The sequence below is a fragment of the Quercus suber genome, unplaced genomic scaffold, assembly GCF_002906115.3.
Source record: "Quercus suber isolate HL8 unplaced genomic scaffold, Cork oak 2.0 scaffold_102, whole genome shotgun sequence".
NCBI lineage: Eukaryota > Viridiplantae > Streptophyta > Magnoliopsida > Fagales > Fagaceae > Quercus > Quercus suber.
This window is the reverse complement of record NW_027069567.1, coordinates 850,565-870,377: the sequence shown is the minus strand read 5'-3', so window position 1 is coordinate 870,377 and position 19,813 is coordinate 850,565. Positions and strand designations below refer to the sequence as shown.

At 32.5% G+C, this 19,813-nt stretch overlaps 2 protein-coding genes across 8 annotated transcripts; both read right to left on the bottom strand.

Moving 5' to 3' along the window:
* Nucleotides 1–2,737: 2,737 nt before the first annotated feature.
* On the bottom strand, nucleotides 2,738–10,825 carry LOC112038181 (disease resistance protein RGA2-like). 7 transcript variants are annotated; one of them, XR_010629584.1, is made up of 6 exons: nucleotides 6,585–7,868; nucleotides 6,056–6,210; nucleotides 4,817–5,000; nucleotides 4,249–4,709; nucleotides 3,700–3,756; nucleotides 2,738–3,380 (listed from the first exon to the last, which is right to left on the bottom strand). XR_010629584.1 is itself a non-coding variant. In XM_065774974.1 (4 exons), exons 1-2 carry the CDS (start codon nucleotides 10,670–10,672, stop codon nucleotides 4,935–4,937), a joined length of 369 nt encoding a protein of 122 aa, XP_065631046.1. In that variant the 5' UTR covers nucleotides 10,673–10,825; the 3' UTR covers nucleotides 2,738–3,380; nucleotides 3,700–4,709; nucleotides 4,817–4,934. The 7 variants fall into 7 exon arrangements, 1 of the variants encoding a protein (XP_065631046.1); XR_010629581.1 differs by having other exon boundaries at nucleotides 3,700–4,355; nucleotides 4,461–4,709; XR_010629582.1 differs by having other exon boundaries at nucleotides 3,700–4,349; nucleotides 4,461–4,709.
* Nucleotides 7,879–9,780, bottom strand: LOC112004120 (putative disease resistance protein RGA4). Its single transcript, XM_065774973.1, has 2 exons — nucleotides 8,512–9,780; nucleotides 7,879–8,002 (listed from the first exon to the last, which is right to left on the bottom strand). Exon 1 carries the CDS (start codon nucleotides 9,687–9,689, stop codon nucleotides 8,577–8,579), a length of 1,113 nt encoding a protein of 370 aa, XP_065631045.1. The 5' UTR covers nucleotides 9,690–9,780; the 3' UTR covers nucleotides 7,879–8,002; nucleotides 8,512–8,576.
* Nucleotides 10,826–19,813: the final 8,988 nt, after the last annotated feature.

Genomic DNA, 19,813 nt, shown 5'->3' with positions numbered 1-19,813 from the left:
TTTGCTCTTTATGAAACGTTAAGTTTTATAACTATGAAAGTTATAATATTTTACGAGAAAAAGTTTATAAAGAAAAGTTTTCTTATTTGTCAAGATGTTTCTAGTTTATGACAAAGTTACCAATTACGGATTTCAGTTAAAATGATTATTTTGTAATGAGAATATATATATATATATATGTTTGTATGTATGTATGTATATGATTTTAAACAATCAATATTATATTTGGTGACTTTGTAAGAAATGAAAGAAATTCAATCCGAAAGGTTTTAGTAATATTATTCAGATAAGAAAAAATGAGAACAATTATTTTCCTAAGAAGAGCGTATAAATTATTATTATGAATAGTATAAAATACTATGCATGAAAAGATGTTCTCCTATCTGAATATTTATAAAATGAAATGATTTGATTTACATGCATTCTTATTAAGTTCTTGTGTATCTTACCCTTACTGAGCTGTGTAGCTCACCCCTTCCATTCTTTCAGTCAACAGGTTTTATTTTGGAGCAGAGGGAGCCTTAGTCGAGTTTTGGAAGGAGCTGGTTTTAGTTTTAAAAGTGTAGATCCCAAACTAGCAATTTGATATTTAGCTTTGCAGTACTGTGTATTTTAGGATTTAATGAAAATTGTGTACTTTCAAGTATTAAGAGATGTATTATGTGAAAGTCTAAATTTGAATAACAGGTGGATTGAGTTATCCCTTGAAATACAATGTAGATGCTCTGAATATCAAGTGAAAGTTATATCAAGAAGTAAAGAAACAATAATGAAAAGAGAGAGGGAAGCTTTTGTAAAAAGTTTAGTTGGTTCTTATTAATATCAGGTTTAAACTTGATATTAGCATGCCAGTTATGGTCACAAATCCGGGTATTGGGTTTTAGACGTGACAATAACCTTCCGCTAGATATCAAATTTGTTGTGTCTATAGAGTATATAGACTTTGTCTTATGCATTAAAAAGTAAAAACTTTTATTTGTTGTGACTTTACTAAAAACTTTTTCAACAAATCTAGTTTTTTATTTATTAAAAATAGGTTTTAGTTATTTGTCGTATATTTAGTATAAAATCAACCAAAAATTATGTCTTTTGAAACATGCTAAGTATAGAAGCTACCAAAAAATTATGTGGCATGCACCTAATTAAATAGACACTAAATTTGATCAATTATTCTTTGAATTCACTTGGATAATATTGTTGATCATTTCATTCATATTTATCTTCAGCCCTTTAAATATGATTTTTTTAATTCTAAGATTTATTCTTTATTTTCTAAATTATTGAAAATGTTACAATTATCAATTTGTTAATAGATTTTTTTTCAACAAATCTAGATATTTATTTATTAAAGATAGGTTTTAGATATTTGTCATATATTTAGTATAAAATCAACAAAAAATTATGTCTTTTGAAACATGCTATGTATAGAAGCTACCAAAAATTATGTGGCACCTAATTAAATAGACACTAAATTTGATCAATTACTTATTTTAATTCTTCAAATTCACTTGGATAATATTGTTGATCATTTCATTCATATTTATCTTCGGCCATTTAAATATAATTTTTTTATTTCTAAGATTTATTTTTTATTTTCTAAATTATTGAAAATGTTACAATTATAAATTTACACGCAGGTTATAAATGTTTTATACATAAAACATCAACTAGACATACAATATCACAATCATCGAATTAAATAATTAATTTTGAATTTGTAATACTCAACTTGACTCGGCTCATTTACAATCTTACATAATCGAATGAAGACAATCGTGCTCATTCATAGGAAACTAATAAGAATCGCGCACCATGTGAATTATTCCCAATCAAAGTTGATGAATATGTACATAAAATAAAATAAATATGATGAATAGGTAATGTTGCAGTCTTGCGTGTAACCCATTGATTGCTTTTTAATTTTGATTTCCATAAAAGTAGGTGATATGATTACAATGTTTTAAATCAAAATGGGCAGTGGGTGAGACCTGATTGTTGCTTGCGGGTCATAAAGGTAATTTCCTGTAGACTGTGTAGTAGGATTTCTTGGGTTTCAAAGCATGATACGTGAAGTCAAGACTTGTAGGCTTGTATCAAAAAAAAAAAAAGACTTGTGGGCTAAAGGGCCCAATCTGTGAAGTAGAGATATAGATGATGGGTGGGCCACAGACACATTTTGTGATTGGCCCAACCAGAATATGTTGAGTGAGAAGCTCCCTATAGCTAAACAGCATAAAACCCCTTTGCAAGCTTCAGTTCTAGCTCCCATATCATTTTTAATCAACCATATGATCCTATCCCTACAATGAATCAGATCATTATGGACTCCTGCATTTTGCTGCACCCAAATATGGTAGATGAATGCAGCCCAAGCAAGCTTATAGATGATAGATGATACCTGGGCCTTAGGATACGTTTTGTGATGACAAAGTTTATGGGCTTTGTTGGGCTTGCAGCCGAACCAGAGTATGTTGAGTGAGAAGCCCATTTCGTGTAGAGACCCCTAGAGCTAAGCAGTACCTGTTCTTCATTGAAATTCTAAAACCTTCCAGTTCTAGGTCTAACATCGTTTTTAATCAACCATATGTCAGATCAATATGGATTCTTGCATCTCTTTGAATCCAAATATGGTAGATTAGAGAATGAATCCCCTATTTATGTTGGGAAAAATAATCAATTAATACAACAACACATAACTAAATAACTTCTTTTTTTTTTGTGCAATTTCAATGGGCACTTAAAATAAATTAGAGAACTTAATAACCAACACAAACAAAAAAATCCAATAACAATCCACAATCGAGACACAAATTTTTACGTGGAAAACCCTCCAAAGAGAAGGAAAAAACCACGGAACCTAGTCCTGTAAAAATTTTCCACTATTGAATAATGAGTTTATTTACAACAATTTTTTCCAATACAAATGTTGAAGGGTACCAAAACATCAAGAACACAATTCTTGGATCACAACAAATGTTCATCATGCTAAGGTGGATTTCAATTATATCAAGAAGAAAGGATCTCATCAAGCAACAAGCTGCAGAATAACCAAGTACGTTTTCAACAGTTGCTGTCATGATCTTCTAGTAGAAGAGTAATCATGAAAAAATGATCCCTCCAATCCAAATGCTCCTTGCAGAATACACAAGATATCAGCATTGTAACCCCAATTTACCAACCTATTCACGAGTTATTATAAAAGGGGCCCTACTCTTTCTCTTCTTCCAGGTTACCCTTTGACTGAATCGAATCACTGATATATTTCCTAAGGCTTCAGCTGCACCTTAAGAATCAGATTTCTGCATGTAAGTTGATGATTGGAATGAAACTATTGGAGATTTGTGCCGAAATTGAAGACTTCATTCGTACAATGAGCTTCACTACAAGCAAAATTAAACACCTGTCTATTTAGTTCTGGATTTTAATGGGAAAAACAAAATTCAATGGGACACAAACAGTTGGAAAAACAAGAAATTTTTTCACCATTCCATAGTTATTGGCTTATTGCTTTTTAGCATTCATAAAGCTTTATGACAACTCATGAATTGTTTGCGTGATAACACAAGATGTCTGATTGATATGATATTTCAGAAATTTCTAACGGTATAAGTTTATAACTCTATGGTATGCTAAGTACTCTAAAACAATATGAGGCTACTCAAAGCATGTTTACAAAGTAAAAGCCCTGAAGAAACAAACCTTTAATGCGGAAGTACTAGGAGCCATCTCATAGTGAAAATCACTCTCTCTTTTTCCCTGCACCAACAACTAGTTATTCTAACATGAGTCATGAAATATATATTATTCGGCTAATGTGCAAACTAGACCCCTAAAGTTTGGGGAACTTTGGATTTTACATCCTAGAACTTCAGAATTTGGGTTTTACCCCCTAAAGTTATATTTCGTTTACATTAACAATCTCTTCATCCATATTTTCCGTTAAGAACCCAACAACCTTATCTTAATGCTTGGGTTTGTTGATAGAAACAGGTAGTAAAACCTTATGTATAATAAATGATTGCAGTAAATGAATGCCTGAATATAAATCCACTTTCTAGAAAGTTGCATCGATAATGATCATTCACCATGATGTTATCCAAATATCACCAAGTGCCAAATTTCATTCTGTTTATTTGAAATCAAATATAACAAAAACAAAGTTGTCATCTTATAATTTATTCTCATGTACAACTTATTAGAATAATGAAAAAATTGAAGGAATTTTGATGTGAGGGATAAAAAATGAACCCAAAAACAAGATAATCACTGATTCGTATACTCCTTGCACTTGCTGAAAAGGTTCTAAATAGATATTTATGCCTGGTTTTGTTTTGTGCTTCCAATTTGTTCTGCAACTAGGATCAAATAAAATGATAAATCATCAAAAAACAAAAAGAAAAAAGAAGAAGGACATAGCATTTTAGTTTCTACAATGGATTTAGATTGATAATTATATATACCAAAAAGCATCAAGGACAAATCAGGTCCATCCCTTGTTCCCCCTTGGTGACTTTGTAATAAGAGAGATTTTTCTTTGATTTTGAAGCATATTGGTTGACGTAACCACCAGAATGTTGAATGCCACAAACCCAAGATCCCACAAAAACACCATTTCAAAATATTCAATAACCATTATAGATGCTAGTAACAAATTAGGCTGCGAGTGGGATGGTGTTCTTGAGGAAGAAGTGGATGACAGAGAGCATGGCCTGGAAATAAGAGTGGATGGTCAAGAGTAACTCTTGTGCCTACAAATGAATTTTCCAAAATATCATAAATGAAAAAGACAAATGAGTGATCTTAGGCTACTCCTCACCAATTCCCACTTGGAAATTTTCCTCTAAGTGGAGATAACTTGCAATTCTCAGTTTCTTTTAAGTCTTCAAGACAAAACATCCATCAGGAAGTGATGTTAGATTGGAAGCATCTCACAATTACAATTTCTTCAAGTGAGGTAGTAATCTTGTTGCTAACATCAAACAGTCTTCATCCATTCCAACCTGTCAAAAATAAGTTTGAGAATTAAAAATTAAAAGAGAGAGAGAAAAACAACACTATTTCTATCATCTTGCAATCAAGTTTTATAAAAATTCAAAACAAATGAACCAATTAACCTGATCTACAACGTTTGAAATATGTATCACTTCATTTATTCACTTTGCTTACTTGTGGTTTGAAATTTGTTACATTACCCACCCGATGTTAGCTCCAAAAAGCATTTGTAACCCACCTTACTCTTTTCCATTAGACAGACACTTTTTTAGACATAAAACATCAATAAAATGAATTAATGAGCCTCTATACAAAAACTTTCTCTTACCCGCATGCTTGAAAGAAACATGCATTATTAACCTCATTTCAGTATTCATTTTCAAAGATCTTGCATACAGACACCAATAACTGATAAACTCACTAAACCTGAAACAAAAAGGAATAACAAAGAGAACCATACTGATATTTGATCATTTCAAAGGGTGTTTAGATAGCAGATACATGAACGAAAGGAAACAGTGGTTTGAAATCCCTTTGAATCAACTGAAACCGGATCTCAAGTTTTATTATATCAAATCGTCATTATAAGCATTTGCCAAAGTGAAAAATAACTTTCCTAGCGTTTCTAGACAACAAAATAATGAGATAAAAGTATATAAAAAATTATAGTTATATTGTAGGAATTACATAGTAACTGATTTTATGTGATTAGTATCAAACTCAGAATCATGTGCAATCTGTTTCACTTAAAAAACAAAGTACAATGAAATAAAATTATGATGTTATTGGGTTTGCAATAATTCAATATGAACAAAAGATTCACTAACAAGTCAGTAAAATATCCCAAGTATGTGCAAATATAATGAACAACCATCCCTGAAAAGTAATAGCTCTGACTGAAAAAGGCATATTGATCCCTACAACAGCATAACCACCAAATTTAACCAATTTAATCAAATATTAACCAGGATTATGCATATTTCCCCCCTTTTTTTTCCTCTGTGTCCCTTCTTAATATGCGTATCAAATCTAGAATGAAATTTTATTGAAAATATTCAATAACCTTTGATTATATATGTGTAACCAAGTATCTTAACCACATCAGCATCTGAAATCCTAATCGTTTCCAAGTGATACATCTTGCGACCATATTCCACATAAAAATGCTCCAAATTCTTCAGATCATCGACACTCAATAGATGATTTCTGATATTAAAACTGTTGACAGATCACAAGGCATGCAATTAAAATAAAATAAAATAAAAAATAAAACAAAACTCTGAAATAATTAGACAGTTTGGTTGCTGAGAAATCAAAAAAATTGGACAGGAAATTCTGTTAGTCTCAAATTTTTTTCTTATTAGAAAACCTCAGAAAACCAAAAGATTCAATAAAGTGAGCCCCATTGAATCCTATGCCATCGTTGATTACATAGAAAATCCATAAGAGGAACAGAGATATTATCATTTGTCTTCCCAATTTTTTTTTTTATTTAAAAATTTAAAAAAGAAAATAGAATTCTAAAAAGTTCTCTTCTTTCTTTCTCCAACTGAAATTTAATAAGACAATTAAAAAAAACAAAGAATGGGTACCAAGACAAGGAGTTATTGAGCTGGTCGTTGTAGCACTTGTAGAAGATGAACTGGGAACACTCTGATTATCTTGGATAAATGGACAAATAAGGGACATGAGTGATCTTGGGCCAATCCTCTCCAATTTCCTTTTTGCATCTTTTCTTTAGGCAGGGACAATTTACAATTCTCAATTTTTGTAAAGATTTGAGATAGTGCATGCCATCAGGCAAGGCAGTTAGATTGGGGCATCTAACAATTTCAAACTCTTCAAGTGAGGTGAGATTGCAAATTGACTCTGGTAAAGTCATCAAATTGGGAAAGTCTGCAATTGTCAGTACCCGTAAAGATGTGAGACAACTAATCCCAGCAGGAAGTGATGTCAGTTTAGAGGCGCATCTAGCTATTACAAGATGTTCAAGCGATGTGAGCTCACAAATCCACTCCGGCAAACTTATCAAATTGGGACATGCTGAAATGATGAGCTTTTGTAGAGTGGCAACATGTTGAAGACCTGCAGGGAGAGACTCCAGCTTTAGTAGGCTCTCGAATCTCAAAGACCGAAGGCAATTGAGGTGTCGCCATTCCATGCCATCATCATCATCAATGTCACTTAATGATTTGAACTCATCGCAATTAGTAATCCATAACTCCTCTAGGGAAGTGAGATATTGCATGGCTCGAGATAGAGACGATAGTCCAGGGCAATTGATAATCACTAAATTCTTGAGAAAATTTAGATTTGAGGCCCACTCATTTGGCAGAGATTCCATATCCTTTGTAGATCTCAAAAACAGACTTTAATCTAGAGAGAGGTGAGGAGGAGGAAGAGGGAAGTGAAGAAGCCATTGTCATTGTTTGTTGCAAAGGCTTCCAGCTGACATTATCTAGATATAGTTGTTCTTCAAGATATGGAAACAAAGGCATGAAAGTTAGATTAGGACATTCAGAGATTAATAAAAAAGAAAGACGAGGAAATGAAGGCAACGATGGGTGATATTGATGATGTGAGTGATCATGATCTGGTGTTGATACAACAAAATCCCTCCTCCTCCACCATCCTTTCAGTTTACGGCAATATTCGATTGTGAGTGATTTTAGTGATGGGAAGAATGTTCTTGATACTATAGATGAAGTAGGCACCTCCTCACTTATATCACCGGCTGATATGTATTCTAGATCATCCATCATTGAAAGCACTAGACGTTCCAGAAATGGGATTTGAGACAACAATGGTAGATGTTGACATCTTTTACAACTCTCTATTGTTAAATCAACAAGATTTATGAGCGAACAAAGCCAACTTGAAAAACTTAACCACATCAGCATCTGAAATCCTAATCGTTTCCAAGTGATACATCTTGCGACCATATTCCACATAAAAATGCTCCAAATTCTTCAGATCATCGACACTCAATAGATGATTTCTGATATTAAAACTGTTGACAGATCACAAGGCATGCAATTAAAATAAAATAAAATAAAAAATAAAACAAAACTCTGAAATAATTAGACAGTTTGGTTGCTGAGAAATCAAAAAAATTGGACAGGAAATTCTGTTAGTCTCAAATTTTTTTCTTATTAGAAAACCTCAGAAAACCAAAAGCTTCAATAAAGTGAGCACCAATAAAACAAAACTCTGAAATAATTAGACAGTTTGGTTGCTGAGAAATCAAAAAAATTGGACAGGAAATTCTGTTAGTCTCAAATTTTTTTTCTTATTAGAAAACCTCAGAAAACCAAAAGCTTCAATAAAGAGCCCCATTGAATCCTATGCCATCGTTGATTATATAGAAAATCCATAAGAGGAACAGAGATATCATTTGTCTTCCCAATTTTTTTTATTTATTTAGAAATTTAAAAAAGAAAATAGAATTCTAAAAAGTTCTCTTCTTTCTTTCTCCAACTGAAATTTAATAAGACAATTAAAAAAGCAAAGAATGGGTACCAAGAAAAGAAGTTATTGAGCTGGTCGTTGTAGCACTTGTAGAAGATGAACTAGGAACACTGTGATTATCTTGGATAAATGGATAAATAAGGGACATGAGTGATCTTGGGCCAATCCTCTCCAATTTCCTTTTTGCATCTTTTCTTTAGGCAGGGACAATTTACAATTCTCAATTTTTGTAAAGATTTGAGATAGTGCATGCCATCAGGCAAGGCAGTTAGATTGGGGCATCTAACAATTTCAAGCTCTTCAAGTGAGGTGAGATTGCAAATTGACTCTGGCAAAGTCATCAAATTGGGAAAGTCTACAATTGTCAGTACCCGTAAAGATGTGAGACAACTAATCCCAGCAGGAATTGATGTCAGTTTAGAGGCGCATCTAGCAATTACAAGATGTTCAAGCAATGTGAGCTCACAAATCCACTCTGGCAAACTTATCAAATTGGGACATGCTGAAATGATGAGCTTTTGTAGAGTGGCAACATGTTGAAGACCTACAGGGAGAGACTCCAGCTTTATTAGGCTCTCGAATCTCAAAGACTGAAGGCAATTGAGGTGTCGCCATTCCATGCCACCATCATCATCATCATCAATGTCACTTAATGATTTGAAGTTATCACAATTAGTAATCCATAACTCCTCTAGGGAAGTAAGATATTGCATGGCTCGAGATAGAGATGATAGTCCAGGGCAATTGATAATCACTAAATTCTTGAGAAAATTTAGATTTGAGGCCCACTCATTTGGCAGAGATTCCATATCCTTTATAGATCTCAAAAACATAGACTTTAATCTAGAGAGAGGTGAGGAGGAGGAAGAGGGAAGTGAAGAAGCCATTGTCATTGTTTGTTGCAAAGGCTTCCAGCTGACATTATCTAGATATAGTTGTTCTTCAAGATATGGAAACAAAGGCATGAAAGTTAGATTAGGACATTCAGAAATTAATAAAAAAGAAAGACAAGGAAATGAAGGCAACGATGGGTAATATTGATGATGTGAGTGATCATGATCTGGTGTTGATACAACAAAATCCCTCCTCCTCCACCATCCTTTCAGTTTACGGCAATATTCGATTGTGAGTGATTTTAGTGATGGGAAGAATGTTCTTGATACTATAGATGAAGTAGGCACCTCCTCACTTATATCACCGGCTGATATGTATTCTAGATCATCCATCATTGAAAGCACTAGACGTTCCAGAAATGGGATTTGAGACAACAATGGTAGATGTTGACATCTTTTACAACTCTCTATTGTTAAATCAACAAGATTTATGAGCGAACAAAGCCCAATTAATAGGCTTTGCAAGTTCTCCCATTGTGAGGATTTTCGTTCCACACATCATCCAAAACAAGTAAGTATTTCTTTGATCAATTTTTTACGAAGTTGATGTTGCAATTGATCCATGCTGTGGTCTTCAGGTTTCTCACCAATGGCATGTAATATTTTTTGAACAATTACTTTTACATCAAAATATTAGAGACACACACCCACATTTTTAGCGCAAAATGGGTCTTGATGATCTCATTATTGTATACATATTGAGCAAGTGTGTCTTTCCTAACCCCCCAATCCCATAATGGCAATGATGAAACATTCTCTTCCACATTAGGCTCCAATAATAGTTTCATGATGGCCTTTTTATCATCTTCTCTCCCAATAACTTTTTCATTAGGTACAAATGAGTGAGTCTCTTCCCTCTTTAGACACAAAACATGTTTCCCTACTGGGCTTACTTTCAAGTTGAAGTTTTTGTTATCCTTTGTTATCGCATCTAATCTCTTCCTCATGGCTTTTATTTTAAAACTCATCTCAGGACGAAAAGCCAGTGGGTTTGAAATTGAAAAAAACGTGCTTACCTTTTTTGCCATTTTATTTCCACTCACTGCTCTTCGCCGTGAAGCTTCAGTTGAGAACTCGCTCAACAAGTCATCTGCATCATAAACAACGTCCTTCAGCTTATCGAGCCAGTCTCTGACTTGATGGTTGTGGTTCTGCTGCTCGGCTGCATCTTGAAGTACAGCTTGGATTCTGGAAACAGTGTTCTTGATATTTTCAAGCTCATGTTTGATTCCCCAAAGGGATCCAATCTCTTGAAAAGTCCAGGAGCCCAAATCTTCAATCATTTTCTGTGCAACGCCATAGATGATTGCTTCAGCCATTTATTCTTAGTTGGAAAAAGGAAAACTTAAAAGAGTCGCAGGAAAGCTAGAGGGTTGGCTTGAAGTGCTTCAATGTTTGATGATGTTAATGTTGCTGTGAAGAAGACAACCGAGTCTTGGTGTGAATAAATGTAACTATTATTAGTTTAGATTTTCTTAGAACAATCGTTATCATGGAGAGGAAAATAAGACGAAGCATCATGTGAGTGTTGGGCCCTTCTACTCCATAAAACCGTGTGGACCTTTGTAGCTGCCCTTTGAATCATTCAAGCTAAAACCACACGTCAGAGAGCTTAGCATAAATCAGTATGGGGTTGGTCTATTCTATTAAAAAAAAAAAAATGAAAAGAAAAGAAAAAAAAGAGGTATATGTAAGGTTCTTATTATCATAAAAGAAAATAAAAAATCAATTATTAAAACTAAAACAATAATAATAATAAAAATATATAGGGGTAATTATATTCCTCTTCCTTAAGGTTTGGAGAAATGACACTCCATCCCAAACTTGAAATGATTTGTTTGACCAAATTTTGTTAAATTAATATTAAAATATTGTGACCTAACTTGCCTGTGCTTAAGAGTAGATTTCCAAAATTATCCTCAATTTTAGAATTAAAATCTCTTATTTTAAAATTTTAAAATTTTAAATTAAAGTGTGTAGAGGGAAAGGCCCAAAAATTCATATATTAGGCCTTGGGTCTTATTCGAGGGCATTATTACGTCCGAGGAGAGACAAATAGAGTAGAGAAATTCTAATTTAAGGTCTGACAAGCAGGAAATAAATAAAGGGTGGTCTGAGGAGCAACCCCTCCTCGAAAACAGTTGATACTCCTCAAATTTGAGTTCCAGTTGTAAAGAATGATCTCCCTAGAAGCTCCAGGGATAAAGACATGCCTCTGAGGCACACAAGAGTGAAGGAGACTCAAAAATATCTAAGGAAAAGCTGTTGTCACCGCATTAAATACATTGCAGCTACTTTTTTAGTCGCATTTATATGGAAAAGACCCTTGAACAGTGTTTTCTTGATCGCCGCAACTCACAGAGGGGCCAGAAGAGGTGTCTGATGGGACATACACTCAAGTGAAGGCTTAGGTGACTAACAAGTGTATAATTAAGATGGTCTAAAAAGGAACTATATAATGTGAGAGACCTTCCATGAGAGGGGGATCAAAAAAGAAGCGAAAAAGAATATTTGTAGCACTAAAAAATTGTATTAGGACTAAATTATGTTGGTTCGTTTTATAATCTGTCTCCTCAGACAGGCATTTCATTCAGTTTTTGCGTGCCTTTTTTACTTGTTCACCTTTTACATCCTTACTAGCCGTTGTCAAATTCACAAAAGGCCTAGTTCTTTCTCCCACTCTTTACAAATTTATTGTACTGGGCTTATTGAGCTCACTTCCTATATCTTTTGGACTTAGGCTACAAATTGTGACCCTACAAAGTGTATTTTAAAATATTAAGTAATGACTTTTGCTTCCCCCCCTCCCCCTCTCTTTTCTTTTCTCAATGAGTTATGGAGAGATTTGTCGTTTCAAATGTTTTGGTACTTAATAAATTTTGTATTTTTATTCTAAATTTATGAGTAATGTTTTTACTAACCATGATTAAACATTTATAAAGAGATTCTTAAAGAAATTTAAAATATGTNTTCATTAGGTACAAATGAGTGAGTCTCTTCCCTCTTTAGACTCAAAACACGTTTCTCTACTGGGCTTACTTTCAAGTTGAAGTCTTTGTTATCCTTTGTTATCGCATCTAATCTCTTCCTCATAGCTTTTATTTTAAAATTCATCTCATGACGAAAAGCCAGTGGGTTTGAAATTGAAAAAAAGGAACTTACCTTTTTTGCCATTTTATTTCCACTCACTGCTCTTCGCCGTGAAGCTTCAGTTGAGAACTCGCTCAACAAGTCATCTGCATCATAAACAACGTCCTTCAGCTTATCGAGCCAGTCTCTGACTTGATGGTTGTGGTTCTGCTGCTCGGCTGCATCTTGAAGTACAGCTTGGATTCTGGAAACAGTGTTCTTGATATTTTCAAGCTCATGTTTGATTCCCCAAAGGGATCCAATCTCTTGAAAAGTCCAGGAGCCCAAATCTTCAATCATTTTCTGTGCAACGCCATAGATGATTGCTTCAGCCATTTATTCTTAGTTGGAAAAAGGAAAACTTAAAAGAGTCGCAGGAAAGCTAGAGGGTTGGCTTGAAGTGCTTCAATGTTTGATGATGTTAATGTTGCTGTGAAGAAGACAACCGAGTCTTGGTGTGAATAAATGTAACTATTATTAGTTTAGATTTTCTTAGAACAATCGTTATCATGGAGAGGAAAATAAGACGAAGCATCATGTGAGTGTTGGGCCCTTCTACTCCATAAAACCGTGTGGACCTTTGTAGCTGCCCTTTGAATCATTCAAGCTAAAACCACACGTCAGAGAGCTTAGCATAAATCAGTATGGGGTTGGTCTATTCTATTAAAAAAAAAAAAATGAAAAGAAAAGAAAAAAAAGAGGTATATGTAAGGTTCTTATTATCATAAAAGAAAATAAAAAATCAATTATTAAAACTAAAACAATAATAATAATAAAAATATATAGGGGTAATTATATTCCTCTTCCTTAAGGTTTGGAGAAATGACACTCCATCCCAAACTTGAAATGATTTGTTTGACCAAATTTTGTTAAATTAATATTAAAATATTGTGACCTAACTTGCCTGTGCTTAAGAGTAGATTTCCAAAATTATCCTCAATTTTAGAATTAAAATCTCTTATTTTAAAATTTTAAAATTTTAAATTAAAGTGTGTAGAGGGAAAGGCCCAAAAATTCATATATTAGGCCTTGGGTCTTATTCGAGGGCATTATTACGTCCGAGGAGAGACAAATAGAGTAGAGAAATTCTAATTTAAGGTCTGACAAGCAGGAAATAAATAAAGGGTGGTCTGAGGAGCAACCCCTCCTCGAAAACAGTTGATACTCCTCAAATTTGAGTTCCAGTTGTAAAGAATGATCTCCCTAGAAGCTCCAGGGATAAAGACATGCCTCTGAGGCACACAAGAGTGAAGGAGACTCAAAAATATCTAAGGAAAAGCTGTTGTCACCGCATTAAATACATTGCAGCTACTTTTTTAGTCGCATTTATATGGAAAAGACCCTTGAACAGTGTTTTCTTGATCGCCGCAACTCACAGAGGGGCCAGAAGAGGTGTCTGATGGGACATACACTCAAGTGAAGGCTTAGGTGACTAACAAGTGTATAATTAAGATGGTCTAAAAAGGAACTATATAATGTGAGAGACCTTCCATGAGAGGGGGATCAAAAAAGAAGCGAAAAAGAATATTTGTAGCACTAAAAAATTGTATTAGGACTAAATTATGTTGGTTCGTTTTATAATCTGTCTCCTCAGACAGGCATTTCATTCAGTTTTTGCGTGCCTTTTTTACTTGTTCACCTTTTACATCCTTACTAGCCGTTGTCAAATTCACAAAAGGCCTAGTTCTTTCTCCCACTCTTTACAAATTTATTGTACTGGGCTTATTGAGCTCACTTCCTATATCTTTTGGACTTAGGCTACAAATTGTGACCCTACAAAGTGTATTTTAAAATATTAAGTAATGACTTTTGCTTCCCCCCCTCCCCCTCTCTTTTCTTTTCTCAATGAGTTATGGAGAGATTTGTCGTTTCAAATGTTTTGGTACTTAATAAATTTTGTATTTTTATTCTAAATTTATGAGTAATGTTTTTACTAACCATGATTAAACATTTATAAAGAGATTCTTAAAGAAATTTAAAATATGTTGTCATTAACAAATATAAACAAAAGGGGAGAGTGTTGATTATATATATATATATATATATATAGCGCAACGCGATCTGCTTCTAGTTAATACAATAACACGCAAAGCAATTATTTCATTTTTTTCCCCTATGTACAAATTCGATGGTCACTTCAAATAAAGTAGGCACACACAATAATAAACTCAAATAGAAATATCCAACAACAGTCCACAACCAAGATGTCGATTCCTCCAATGGGAAGGGAAAAACCACAAGACCAAGTCCATTATAAATCTTCCACTATTGAATAAAGAGTTTACAAAAATCTTCTATAGAACAAATGCTAAAGACGCCAAATCATTATGAATACACAGCTCTAGGATTAAAACAAATATTCGTGACGCGATAATGGATTTTGACAATAACAACAAAAAAAGATATCACCAAGTGGGCCTTAGCATCTGAGCACATAGAGAGGAATTTCAAGCAACAATCTGCAGACTAACCAAGTATATTTTCTACAGTTGATGCCATATTCTTCAAGTAAAAGAGTAATAATAAAAAAAAAATGATCCCAATATCAGCATTGCAGCCCCAATTTACCAACCTGTCATGAGTTATTATAAAAGATCCCTACTCTCTCTCTTCTTCCAAGTTACTCTTTTATGCTCAGTTCATTGTTCCAAATACATATTGCTATGAGGCCAATTAAGAACGACTGCAGTAGCAACGCATGCTGCATCCTCAAGCTAGCAAAAGTTTGACAATGACAGGGAATTGCGAAAATTCACAATGAATTGGTTATTCAAGCCAGTCGGCAATGGCCAGAAAAATATTTTCACAAGTTTATAGCAATGACATGACACAACGTACAAAGAGGTTCCACTAAAATTGTGTACGCTTCTAACCATATGAAAAAATATTGATGTAAAGCTCTAGACCATTAAACTATGGAAGAAAATAAGACAATAATAGAGAGACAAAAGATATATTTTGTAGACAAGGTGTTCTTTCTAAAGGTGAAATTTGATTATGATACATTTCCAAGTTTCTCATTAACTGTGTAGGGAATTATTATTTTTTTCCTAAGAGGATTTGAGGGTAATTTTTCAAATACTCAAGTGAGGAAAAATCAAATCAGGTTGAGATTAATTCAAACACTTCAAACATATATATGTTTCTAAAGAAATATTTTAAAACCCCAAAAGCAAAACATTGTACTTGAATTCTAAACGAAGCTTTTGTTTCCCAAAATTAGTGAGCACATAGACTCAATTATCTATATTTCAAACTTAGAATCTTAAGAAAGAAACTACAGTTAGAACAATTTTTCTATCATTAAAACCTAGAAAACACACACGTCCACATATATCAGCCAATCAAGATTTTCAAAGCAAAGGAATTCATTTAAGGAACTCTATATTCAACAAAATAGATATTTAATCCCAAAGGGGAATAAGAGAATCAAGAGATGGGAAATTTAAATTTTAAGTCTTAAGTTAATCAAAACTTCAAAAAGTGTTTGCCTCAACCCTCCTTTATCTTTAACCTCCCTGCTCAAGTTCCATCAGGTCTGGTAGGTATTCAAATGATCGTAATGATTTTGTCAACCCCCTCAAGGCTCCATAGATTTCCTCTCTCTCAGAATGCCTCTCATCTAAGGAATAGAACTCAACAACAGAATCGTTGACCTCAATCAAGCTACATCCTGGCAATTTTCTCAACCCTGTATCCCTCATAGCAACTTTTAGTCGTGCAACATCTTTCCATCTTCCAAGATCCCCATATATATTTGACAGCAAAAAATGATGACTTAATATATATATATATATATATATTTGTTCTTAAATTTTGATAATAGACTATTAGTTGGAGAAGAATTTAAATTTTTAAAACTTAAATGATAAAATTTTATCTAAATTAAATAATTTTTAATCTTATCCTTAGTCAAGAGTCTTTTAGCTTAATATCCTAATAAAATATTAATTTAATAAGATGCAACTTGTTAAAAAAAATAATAATAATAAAAAAGTGAGTTGTGGCATTTAAGTTTAGAAAATTTTGATGATAGACTTTTAGTTTTATTGAAATTAAACAGTTGTTAAATCTTATTCCTTAATTTGAGGAAATATATCATAACAAATAATACAAATTAATTTACTAATTATGTTCTTAATGTTGATAATAGACTTTTAGTTGGAGTAGAAGTCAAAAGGTTTTATTTTTATTTTTTTATTTTATATATATTTAGAAAGAAACGTGAGGTTTGTCTAAAATTTAAGTTTAGAATTTTTTATAATAGACTTTTAGTTTGAATATAATTTAAAATTGTTGAAGTTTAAATTATATGTTTGATCTAAATTAAACATTGCTAAATATTATCCCTTAATTTGAGGAATTATATCATAAAAAAATAATATATTAATTATTTGTTCTTTAGACTTTTAGTTGAGTAGAAGTCAAAACATGGTTTTTTTTTTTTTTTTAAGAAAGAAAAAATGTGGGTGTTGTTTGGGATTAAAGTATAGATTTTTTATAATAGACTTTAGTTTGAATAGAAATTAAATTTTTTGAAGTTTAAATGATAATTTTTACCTAAATTAAACAATTGTTAAATATTATCCCTTAATTTGAGGAAATATATCCTAACAAATATTATAAAATTAATTTACTAATTAGTGAAAGTAGCCACTTGGTGCAATTATGGCTTCTAAGCTCAACTTTTATATATAGTATATGATGTGAGATGAAGAAGTAAACGTTTTTTGTATTCCTAAAGTTTTATGTAATAACCCATCAATTACATATCCTCAAAAAAAAAAAAAAAAACCATCAATTACATAGAGTGAAATCTCACCATGACAAAAGGCATGTTTAGCATAATCAAATTTTAGCTTATGCAATTGGGCCTAAGAGCACTCACATAAGTGCTTATATAATAGAAAAAGTATCACATTTTAGCCAGCTCAGCCTAAAATTCACCTATATCAGGTTATGCAAAGTTGTGTAAAAAAACATAGTTTCTACAATAACCACACTATTCATTTTGTATTTATTTTAATAAAGGAAAATAATGGATGATGATTATAGTGTATAAAGAAAGAAATTTTTATAAATTCAAGGAAAATAGATATTTTATTAAAATGTAGTGTAAAGTAAGTAATCTTATATGAGCTATTTTAAAAAGCGAGGATGTAAAAAAGAAAAAAAAAAAAAAAAGGTTTTATACTAAAATTGCAACTGAGTCAAACCTTAAAGTATATTTTTGCAATTTTAGCCTTATATAGTGTGTATCTTGGATTTGGCCCATTTGGGAAAAACAACTAGTAGGCTTCTAAGTTTTAGCTAAACTTGAAAAAACCTAACTTGAACTGCCCAAAGAGATTTACCCATCCCAACCAGATCACAAATCCAACCTTTTAATCACAAAATCCACGAGGTGCCTTTGCACCCAATTGTAGGGAGCTCCAAAACTAAGTGACATTGGAAAATTTTATGTGGCGTTTAGTACGGGTAATGTTTAAAGATTCCATACTTGGTTGCAAATTACAATAGAGAATCAAATGCTAGGATTCCCCCTCAACCCCTTTTGGTAGGAATGTGGATTCTCTTTAAAACATGGGGGTACTCAGATTCCCAAACTTAAAAGTAAATTGCATTTTTTATAAATTGCCAATTTTAAACTTTTTTCCTTATCATTTACGCAATTGAGATAAAATATTAAAACAAATCATCAATATCTTTTCCTTTATCTTTATCTCTTCCTGCCAAAACAACACAAATAGGATAGACAACTTTGTTGATATATTCATTAATAAGGTTCTATCTAGGTTTCACATGTGAAAAAAAAAAAAAAAAGAGTTTGAAGGGGACTATCTATTGTTGCCAAATATTCACTTTTACTGTTGTATGTGTTGCTCAACACATTATTAATGGAGCTATTTTCATAGAAATTTGTTAATGTATCTCTTTGTATCTCAGATGTTGGTTTTGTTTAGTTGCTAGAAATATTGATTGGGTGGTGGCTTCATCTGGTTTTTTTTTTTTAGATTAATGGTTTTGTTTCTAGATTCATACGATACAGTAAAATTTATTGTACTTTCTCCTCTTTTAAGTCTTCCAAAGGGTAAAGACGGTTGTTTCTTCTAACCCCCAACTAATATTAATCAGTAACATCCAATCGGTGTGGGATTTATCTGGTGCGTTTGATGTTTGTTATACAAACAAACATTGTACTAGACCAGTAGGACAACTTTCATAAAATTGACTGGAAGTTCTCTCAATCTTATAGCTTGTTCTATTGCCAACACCAAATTGAAGCCATTGTTGCTTTTCCTTCTTTCCCTTATTCAGAAAGTATTAACAAGTTTTTCATGGGGACATTCAAATTACGCGCAATAGCTAATCTAAGATTAAAAACAATAGATTTTTAATTTATTGTTTTATATGATGCTCCTCTTGATGAATATGGTAACTATATATATATATATATTTTATTTTACATTAAGATTTTGATTTTTATACATAAATATTTTTAAATAATTTATATAATTCTTAATTTATCAAAATCACAGGAAATTTAAATCAACCAAAATGGGGGCACTTGAAACAACTGCATGCGGTTATAAAGTCAATGGAGATGACTCTTACTCATGGGAATGTTTCTACCATTGACTTCAACAATTCTGTTTCGGTAAGACACACACACCATTTTAATTATTCAACATAAAAATCTGTATTTCTGTACAAAAATTTGACATATTATATATCTGAATTAGGCCACTATATATGCAACCAATGAATCTTCAAGTTGCTTTTTGGGGAATGCAAACAGTACCACCGATGCTACAATCAATTTTCAAGGGAATCAATATATGGTTCCAGCATGGTCTGTTACCATCCTTCCAGATTGTAAAAATGAAGTATACAATACAATGAAGGTTATTTATATATAATATATACTATACCTGTTTTTATTCATTATTATAAAGTGTTTATGATATAGTTTGAGTTGTTTTAGAGCCTTACATGATTGCAAGAGCGCAATGAGTTTTTCTTCAACAAGCCTTTGTGTGGGCTTTGCGGCTAAACTTATAAGCTGAATTTTCGATATTTTAGAAGCAGAAAGCTGTGTGTTAGTGTGCACTTACTGTCACGGCTTAACGAAGAAAGGAAAATGAATTTGACCCCTTTGATTCCGGGGAGAACTACAACTAATAGGATGGTCTGCTTGTGTGTCTCAGTGTTTTGTGTTTTGGATATGCTTTGGTGAAATGTAACTGTGAAGTAAAAATAAGAATTAGATAAATCTTATACATTAATATGTCAAATTTTAAATTTGAAAAATAATTGAATTTTTATCTAAT

Excerpts from the sequence above, each read along its gene's own strand:
- LOC112004120 (XM_065774973.1), bottom strand. The coding sequence starts at position 9,689 with ATGATGGATGATCTAGAATACATATCAGCCGGTGATATAAGTGAGGAG.
- LOC112038181 (XM_065774974.1), bottom strand. The coding sequence starts at position 10,672 with ATGGCTGAAGCAATCATCTATGGCGTTGCACAGAAAATGATTGAAGAT. Across the intron at positions 5,001-10,369 it reads GAAATAAAATGGCAAAAAAG|GTTGGAATGGATGAAGACTG; the intron begins GTAAGCACGTTT and ends TATTTTTGACAG.